The sequence below is a fragment of the Panthera uncia genome, chromosome C2 (assembly GCF_023721935.1).
Source record: "Panthera uncia isolate 11264 chromosome C2, Puncia_PCG_1.0, whole genome shotgun sequence".
Lineage (NCBI taxonomy): Eukaryota > Metazoa > Chordata > Mammalia > Carnivora > Felidae > Panthera > Panthera uncia.
The window spans coordinates 155,469,220-155,478,487 of NC_064810.1; the positions used below are offsets into that span (position 1 = coordinate 155,469,220).

Here is a 9,268-nt window from a genome sequence, read left to right on the forward strand (position 1 = left end):
TTTTTTAAGCCCCCCCCCCCCCCCCCGCCCCCTGCCTTTTTTTGAAGAGCTAGCATGTTGAGCGGGGGAGAGGTTGGGGGCGGGGGGGGGAGAGAGAGAGAGAGAGAGAGAGAGAGAGAGAGAGAGAGAGGGAATCTTAAGCAGGCTTCATGCTCAGTGTAGAGCCTGATGCGGGGCTCAATCCCATCATCCTGAGATCATGACCTGAGTCAGTCAAGAGTCAGATGCTCAGTCAGCACCCTGTTTGGCAGTTTCTTACAAACCCAAACATGCACTTACAATATAACCCAGTATTTGTACTCCTGAGCATTTATCCCAGAGAAATGAAAACTTATGTTCAGAAAAACATGTATACAACTTCATAGCAGTTTTATTTGTAATAGTCAAAATCTGTAAGTAACCCAAATAGCCTCAATAAGTGGCTAAAACAGTATTATATCTATACCATGAATACTTATTACTCTACAATAAGATAGGATGACCTAATGCTGCAATGACAAGTGAATCTCAACATTATGCTGAGTGAAAAAAAATCCAATCTCAAAAGGTATCTGTATGATTCTATTTATATAATCTAAAATGACAAAACTATATAGAGATGAAAGATTAGTGGTTGCCAGAGGTTGGGGATGGTGGGAAGGGACAGCAGGGAGAGGGAAGGGTAACACTTAGGAAGGTCTTTGTGGCGTTGAAAGAGTCTATCTTGATTGTGGTAGTGGTTACACAAATATACACGTGATAAAAAGTAGAAGTATACACAATGTACAAGTGTCAATTTCCTGATTTTTATACTAAACTATACTTATGTAAGTTGTACTTGTTGAGGGAAACTCAAGTTGAGGGGGGAGGGTATTATTTTTCCAACTTGCTGTGAGTTGAACTCAAAATGTAAGGTAAAACAAGACCCTAAAAAACCATGACCAAATGCACTGTGTGAAACTGATTTGGAAGAACAAAATTATGAAATATATATTTTAGGGTGGTTGGGAGACTTTAATATGATTGGATATTAGATGATATTAGGGAATTGTTAATTTTCTTACCATTATGTAATGGTGGTATAACGTTTGGAGAATATTATGAAAGAATGCATATTGAAGTATTTGGAATGAAGTGTTTTGATGTTTACAACTTTCAAAAAAATTTTTTCAGTATCACAGAGAGATAAGGCAAACGTAGGCAAGTGTTGAGTCCAGATGGAGGATACAGGTACTCACTGTACCATTCTTTAAACTTTTCTGTACTGTTGATATTTTCAAAATAAAACGTTTGGCGCAAAATTATCAGGACGTTCTACAGACGAATGCTTTGTAGCTTCAGGCTCCTGCGTACACGCCTCGCCCAACCACTGCCGAGCCAGGGGATGTCCCCTTTCCTGAGGCTTTAGGGCCACAGTCCACCTGCACCCTCCTACGCACTTTTACTCCCATCCCTGGTCCGCAGCGATATTGGACACCCATCGAGAAGACAGCACCTCCGACATTCCTAGAGAGGCCGGCCTAGGGACTTGGGAAGCCGGAAGCCCGTCTCCAGGCACTTCCTGTCCGGTCATTGTTCTCGCACCGGTAGGCGCGGGGCGCATGATCTAGCCTATGTTCTGCTGCAGAGCCCGCGAGCTCTGGCCGGGCCTTTCCGCGGTGCACGGTGAGTGGGGTTGGCGGGATTGGGCACGGACCTTGCAGGCGCGGAAGGGGCCATTAGAGCGGCGCACCGCCGCGACCTTCCCTTGGGGCCTAGGCCTGTCTATCCCCGGCGGGCTCCGCGTCCCTCTACTTCGGGAACACGGCTGCAGCCTACCGGGGGTCTGGCCTGGGGGAGCTTGGACACTGACAGCCCCAGGGGCCAGGCTTGCTCCGGGAATAGGGCTTACGGTATGGAGGTGGGGGAGGTAGGTTGCCACGTTTGGAAAGAGGGAAAGGACACTGAAAGGGAATCCCTTGATAAGGGACTCTGCTGTGTGGGGCTGGAGGCGGATTTGAGTTTGGTCAGCAGGCCGGTAAGAATACTCACAGTGGGCGGTCTTGCTTATACACTGGTGAAATGAATGTTAAGGGCCTTTCCGCCTGGTGGAATCCAGCTAGTCATAGGAAAAATAATCATCCAGATCGAGATTTGTTACAGGAGTGAAAGTACTGTTGCGTTATTCAGGAAATTGAATGTGCACACTACATTGCTAATAAGTTGACATAGGAGAAAGTATGTGATTACTTCAATAGTAGCAAAAGGAGACTTAGTAAAATTTGGCATCCCCCCCCCCGCAATAAAACATCTGAAGGGGAATAGACAAATTTTAATCTATTCGTAATAAACTAAACTAGTAAGATTGTTTTTCTCACATGTTCAGCAAAGACCGCTGGCTTGGGTGTGATAAAGGGGTATGGTTAAGTTGGTGGTGGTGTGATTTGATGTGGTCCTTTTAGAAAGCAGTTTAGTGCTATATGTCAATCCTTGAACTAGTATCCCTCAATTCTAAAGGAATAATTCAGCAGAAGAAAAGGCTATTTGCACAGAAAAAAAAATTAACATTAATTATTAAGAAAATAAATTGGATCAGAATTCCTTTTACCAAAGTAATGGCTTATAAATAGTATTGGTTAAGGAAGTTATAATATATTTAGAATACTATGCCAGAATGAAGTAACTCTGTATGTACATATATTGAAAGATGTAACACTGTGGAATACTATGTGAAATAAAGACATTGAGTTCAAAAAACAAAATGCAAGTTGCTGAAAAATGTACAAGTGTGTTCTAATTTCTGTTTTGGGAAAGTAAGCAGTATGTGTAAAGGTGTACATATCTGGAAATGCAGAGAAACCACTGATAACTACCGTGTGCGTGTGTGTATGTAGGGCATATATTTGATTCTATGTATTTTTCTCTTTCTTGACTCTTTTTGGATGAGAATAATAAACAACAGTAGGTTATTGTATACCTACTAAAAGTGATAAGTATGAAGACTGGCAACATAAAACGTCTTTTTTTTTTTTTTAATGTTTTTATTTATTTTTGAGAGAGAGAGAGTGTGAGCGGGGCGGGGGGGGGGGGCGGAGAGAAAGGGGGGCAAGATCTGAAGCAGGCTTCAGGTTCTGAGCTGTCAGCACAGCCCAACACGGGGCTCAAACTCATGAACCACAAGATCATGACCCAAGCTGAAGTTAGATGCTCAACCGACTGAGCCACCCAGGTGTCCCAAAACATCTTTTTTTTAAAAAATCTTAAGAGTAATACAAGACATTTGGAAGAAATGGAAAAAGTAAACATCAAACAAGAATCTCAAAACTATCTGTAATTACATTGCCCAGAGGTGACCATCTCTAAATGTTGGTGTCTAGACTGTCAAACTTTTTCTTCAGTTTCTTTAGTTCATGCTTTTGTGTATCTTTGGCAATTAAAAAAGTTCTTTGTGTTGTAATAGTCCTTCTTAAAAAAAACAACAACAAACAATGACGGTGGGGTGCCTGGTTGGTCCAGTCAGTTAAGCGTCCCGCTTTTGATCTCAGCTCAGGTCATGAGTTCAAGCCCTGCATTGGGTTCTGCACTGGGCGTGAAGCCTACTTAAAAAAAAAAAAAACCCATGGTGATAATTGTGAAAATATATATATGCCCATAGTTAAAAACAAGAAGTTTATTAAGTCATAATTGTTAGTGTGGTTGAAGGTTTTCCCTTAAAAGAAGTGTCTTAAATTCTGTGCTATACAGTGGTTACCTTTTTGGAGGTGGAGTAGGGTTGATTTTTTTTTGTTATTTTCTGTATTTTTCAAGTTTTATAATAAAAATACGTTAACTCTATAATCAGGGGAAAAATCAGTAAACATTAAATAAAGCTGTTTGTAATGTGATTATGATGGGAAAAAATTACATGTTTGCCGTTGAACCCTTTCTATCCTATGAGGGAGGAGCAGAGCAGACCCTTGCTGCTGTGGCTACTGTGTAGGCACTGGGCAGCAGTAGGCTTAACGGCATCCAGGCACACCTCTCCTTGATGCTAACAATGTTTTCTGGTTTTCAGTAGACAGTATCATCCTGGCCCTGGGAAGAAACTCAAGAAGAAGAAACTTAAAGATTAGATGGGGCTTGACCTCTGCTGGGCAGCCCCCAGCTATAAGAGTTCCCCTCCTGAGCAGAGACGATGACTGCAGAACTGAGAGAGGCCATGGCCTTAGCCCCCTGGGGCTCAGTGACAGTGAAAAAGGAGGAGGAAGAGGAAGAAAACTTCCTAGGTCAGGCATCTAGCCAACAAGTGCACTCGGAGAACATCAAAGTCTGGGCTCCTGGGGAAAGTCCCCAGACAGGCCTTGTCATATCAGAACAGGAGGAAAAGGTAAATAATAGTCTTGGAGGAGGGAGGAAAGAGAGACCTGAACACCTCAAGTGGTTTCAGAGGGAACTATGTTCCTCTGCTTCCACCTGGAGTATTATTTTCAGGGTAGGACTCAAGTCTGTTGTCCTTTGGTATGTAATAGAAACAGTCTCTTCTGATTGATGGGACATTTAGTGCTTTCTGTAAGTCAGTGGTTCTCAAATTTTGCTGCACAGAATTACCTGGGGAGCTTTTTATAAAGTCATGATGCTCATGCCATACTTGATTCCAGTTAAAGGAGAATCTTGGTCTGGGACCCAGACATCTGAGATTTAAAAAAACAAAAAACAAAACCCTCTTCAGGTGACTCTAGTCAAGGTTTGATAGCTCTAACATATGCTTCTCAAATTTTAATATGCATAGGAATCACCAGGAGGTCTTGTTAAAATGCAGATTCTGATTCAGGAGGTCTGGGTTAAGATTCTACACTTCTCACAAGCTCCCAGATGATAGTGATCTGTGGATCACACTTTGAGTAGTGGGGCTATACACTATACAGTGGCCCTTGATGTTTTCAGAAACATTTCTTACTATCACTAGCCAGATGAGCTGAGGTTCCCCAAAGATCATAACCTTGCTTCTTTGGTCTTTAGACCTCAGAAAACTCTATCCTAGAACATCTCCCCATGTGTTGCTCTTCTGTCATGTACCCACTAGCAAGTCAGGCTTGGATGCCAGAGTGGCCAGTGAAGTGAAATCAAAGAGATAGAGAAGAAAGTCACAGGCTTGATTCTCTGCCTAACTCACCTTGGGGATCAGAGAAGACTGCCTTTATTTTCTGTTTTTGTTGTTTTATTAAAAAAAAAAAAAAGTTTAAAAAATGTAAAAAAAAAAAAAAATCTTTTATGGTGTTCAGGAATAGGTACTTTTATGTTCTCATCTTTAAAACTAATCATACTGCTTCCCATTGACAATTTTCTCAGAAATCCACCTGTGCTTACTTGTCTCTAGGATCCAAACATGTTCTGGAACATGGCTGTAGTCCTGAAAGCAACACAGGAGGCACCTCCTGCCTCAGCCCTTGGCACCTGCTCATTATCAGGGACTCTGGCCAAGAGTGAGATACTGGAGACACATGGGAACATGACCTCTCTAGGTAAGGTTCAACCCCTGATTCAGAATCTGACCATTGGGGTTTCTCAGAATCCATTCAGAGACTGGTGGTCTTGTCTCCCAGCTTGAAAAACATAAGAGTATTGAGGTATCGAAACCATCAGGGAAAGCTGGATAATAGAATGCTGAAAGATGCCTATGCATTTGTCACAGGAAATGCCATATTTTGCATAGAAAATATGCATAGGAATAGAAATAACTGGAAAAAGGCTAGCATTTCTGAATTTGTTGTTACATTCAGTGCTCTGCTATATGCAGCCCTCGTGCATTCCCTTTTTCCAACACTGCCCATCTTATCTGAATGATTGTGATGGGAATGTCATATTAGTGTTGTCTTAACCAGGCAGCGAAACTGGACTGTTTCCCTGCCCCCCCCCATGTTGCTTTCTACCTCAACATGCCTGTCCCAGTCACTCATCTCATAGATTAGAGAGTTGCACTGGTCTCTGCTGGTGGGATGTTGTGTAGATGCAGGATTGACCAGCTGCAGTTGCTTCATGAGCTGCAGCTCACAGCTTTCCTGCTCACTTCTAGGCTGACAGCACCAGTGGGAGCACCTCCCTCCACTGCAGGCTTGCCTCCCACTGCTGTTTGCCCTGGTTTCATTTGCCTTGTCTGGGTGGTGTTTCTGAGTTTGGTATATTTAAAGTTCTGTGAAGGGTTCACTCTACCAACACTAGGTTGCATGGATGGACATTCCAGGACCAAGAGTGGTAGGGGTGGAGAGGAGACAAAGAATTATGGTGTTGCTGACTGCAGGACTTCTTTTCGACACCGTTAGGGTTCTGAGGCAATGTGGAGCAGCCAGAAACTAGTCAGAGTTTTAAAACTTCAGGAAGTTTTGGTGTTTTCATGATAATGGCATAATGGAGCAGGCTATACCATGACTCAATCTTAGGAAGGTCAGCTTTCCTTGACGTAAGGCTAAGCTGTTTGTTTAATACAAGGATTCAGCTGTTACTGTTCACATTGTTCTTTAGTCCCTTCTAATGTTGCCATCTGTCACCATAACAACTCCTCTCCTCTAAGGTTCATCTTTGCTCCTGGGCCCCAACTCTTAGACTCACAGCACTACTAGTCAGGCTCAGAGTCACTGCAGACTCTCACAGAGCCACTTCCTATGCTCCATGGCTGTTCTCAGCCATTACCATAGAGTAACTCAGTTAGTCTCATGGTCTTATGAGGTAGATACTGTTAGTGTCCCTATTTTAGAGATAAGGAAACTGAGGCACAGAGAAGTTACCAGCCCAAAGTCCTGCAGCTGGTAAGTGGCAGAGCAGGGATTTGAAACCAGGCTGTCTGGCTCCAGAATCCATGTTCTTAACCTCTGAGCTGCATAAACACTTAACGTTTCAGGTGCTCTTAGCTGCGCTGGTCCTTTTGGCATCCAGCGTGACCCTCTCTGTCCATGCTTATCCTTTCTTTGATATCTAGCTTCGTCTGACACAGAAATCTAAGTTGCATAGATCTTCATTCCCAGGGAGGGACTCTCCTTAATTAATTGGTGGGTTGTAAGCAGATTCACACTAATTGGCTAAGGTAAGAAGGCCTTACCTTACCTAAGAAGGCCTGGGGAGAAACTAGTGTTGTTCATAACTGGTCTTACAATTAAGACAGCCAGGAGACATGTCTGAAGATGACTTTCCTGGCATGAGGCATTGGATTAGATGTCTAGTTGAGGTAAGTGGAAGTGCTGGAAAGACCATGAATTAGTAGATTCTGCTCTGGGTGTGGGAGAGGGCATAGACCTGGCAAAAGAACCTACAGAGGAGAGGTGATGCGTGGGGGAATACTTTTCCTTTGATGAAGCCATTTTACATACGCTGAAGTCACATACTTCCTGACGTTTATCACTTTGTGATCCTGTTCTTTTTATGGGCCAGAATAAGCTGACATTTGTACTTTCTGTTTATTGTTTCAGGTGCTGAACCCAAGAACCCACAGTTACTGGTTCCAAAAACTGAGATATGTGATGAAGCAGAAAAATCCTGCATAATGCCAGGAAGAATCCAGAAAGTTAATCCTCCAGAACCTGAGTTAGGAGAAGTCTGTGAAAAAGGGAACCTGTTAAAGAAGCAGAGAATCAAGAGGGAAAAGAAAGATTTCAGACAAGTGACAGTGAAGGACTGTCATGTACCTGAAAGCTTCAAAGTAGAGGAAAACCAGAAATGTCAGGAACCTGGGGAAAGGTATAGCCTTAGTTCTAGCTCTGTTAAAAATCAGAAAAGCCAGCCTGGACAGAAGCCTTTTACATGTAGTGTGTGTGGAAAAGGCTTTAGTCAGAGTGCAAACCTCGTAGTGCATCAGCGAATCCACACAGGGGAGAAGCCCTTTGAATGTCATGAGTGTGGGAAGGCCTTCATTCAGAGTGCAAACCTTGTTGTGCATCAGCGAATCCACACTGGACAGAAGCCGTATGTTTGTTCAAAATGTGGGAAAGCCTTCACTCAGAGTTCAAATCTGACCGTACATCAAAAAATCCACTCCTTAGAAAAAACCTTTAAGTGCAGTGAATGTGAGAAAGCCTTCAGTTATAGCTCACAACTTGCTCGGCACCAGAAAGTCCACATTACAGAAAAATGCTACGAATGTAATGAGTGTGGGAAAACATTTACTCGGAGCTCAAACCTCATTGTCCACCAGAGGATCCACACTGGGGAGAAGCCCTTTGCCTGTAACGATTGTGGCAAAGCCTTCACCCAGAGTGCAAACCTTATTGTGCATCAGCGAAGCCATACTGGTGAGAAGCCATATGAGTGTAAAGAATGTGGAAAAGCCTTTAGTTGTTTTTCGCACCTTATTGTGCACCAGAGAATTCACACTGCAGAGAAACCTTATGATTGCAGTGAGTGTGGAAAAGCCTTCAGTCAGCTCTCTTGCCTTATTGTGCATCAGAGGATTCACAGTGGAGATCTCCCTTATGTGTGTAATGAGTGTGGGAAGGCCTTCACGTGTAGTTCATACCTGCTTATTCATCAGAGAATTCATAATGGGGAGAAACCTTACACATGCAATGAGTGTGGCAAGGCCTTCCGGCAGAGGTCGAGTCTCACTGTGCACCAGAGAACCCACACTGGGGAGAAGCCCTACGAGTGTGCCAAGTGTGGTGCGGCTTTCATTTCTAACTCGCACCTCATGCGACACCACAGAACTCATCTTGTTGAGTGACAAGTACTTGTTACTCCAGGCATTGATCATAATCCACTGCCCCCTAATTGGACACGTCTTTGCTGTTTTTGTTTGTAAAAATGAGGCCCGCCGTGTTACAAGTAACAGTTTTCAAGAATGCAGCACAGAACACAAGACAAGTATTTCAGAGGCTGACTTAAAGAAAGTGAAAGCATCTAAAGGCAAGGACTGTGTTTTAAACTGTGCCCTCAGTAGTCCTGTTTGAAATGGAATGTGGCTTTCTTTAAAATGGGTCGTGCAAAGCTAAGTGATAAAGATCCTGTTTGAGGAAAGGTATTTTTAGCTTAATTTTGTTTTTTGAGCCTGGTAATTTCTTGAGCAACAGGCAGGTTGTTGGTATAGGTCTGCCTGGTGCAATTCTGGAGCTTTGAACCTTGTATTCTAGTATTTGGGTTAAGCAGTGATTAATTAAGGAAATCACTTGGGGTAGCACTTCACCAACAACTCACCTATGAACATTGATTAGCTTTCCATTCCTTAGGTAATTTAAACAAAAAACACCCTATTAACTGTCTCCTGGTCCTAAAATGGATAGAAGTAGGAAACAGCTGTTTCTCTTATCTGTGACTCGTGAACCTTGGTGTAGTAAAGCTCTGGGGACCT

At 43.1% G+C, this 9,268-nt stretch overlaps 1 protein-coding gene across 3 annotated transcripts; it reads left to right on the forward strand.

Annotated features, from left to right (window-relative positions):
* The first annotated feature begins 89 nt into the window (after window positions 1–89).
* On the forward strand, window positions 90–8,930 carry ZNF35 (zinc finger protein 35). Of its 3 annotated transcripts, none has more exons than XM_049629135.1 (4): window positions 90–1,644; window positions 4,013–4,324; window positions 5,315–5,459; window positions 7,398–8,930. In XM_049629135.1, exons 2-4 carry the CDS (start codon window positions 4,133–4,135, stop codon window positions 8,642–8,644), a joined length of 1,584 nt encoding a protein of 527 aa, XP_049485092.1. In that variant the 5' UTR covers window positions 90–1,644; window positions 4,013–4,132; the 3' UTR covers window positions 8,645–8,930. The 3 variants fall into 3 exon arrangements, with proteins under 3 accessions (XP_049485092.1, XP_049485093.1, XP_049485094.1); XM_049629136.1 differs by having other exon boundaries at window positions 4,016–4,324; XM_049629137.1 differs by lacking the exon at window positions 90–1,644 and having other exon boundaries at window positions 3,061–4,324.
* The last annotated feature ends 338 nt before the right edge of the window (window positions 8,931–9,268 follow it).

Bases quoted from the DNA above. Each gene is read 5' to 3' on its own strand.
- ZNF35 (XM_049629135.1), top strand. From the start codon at position 4,133: ATGACTGCAGAACTGAGAGAGGCCATGGCCTTAGCCCCCTGGGGCTCA. The intron at 4,325-5,314 runs GTAAATAATAGT...ACTTGTCTCTAG, and splicing joins TATCAGAACAGGAGGAAAAG to GATCCAAACATGTTCTGGAA. The intron at 5,460-7,397 runs GTAAGGTTCAAC...TTATTGTTTCAG, and splicing joins TGGGAACATGACCTCTCTAG to GTGCTGAACCCAAGAACCCA.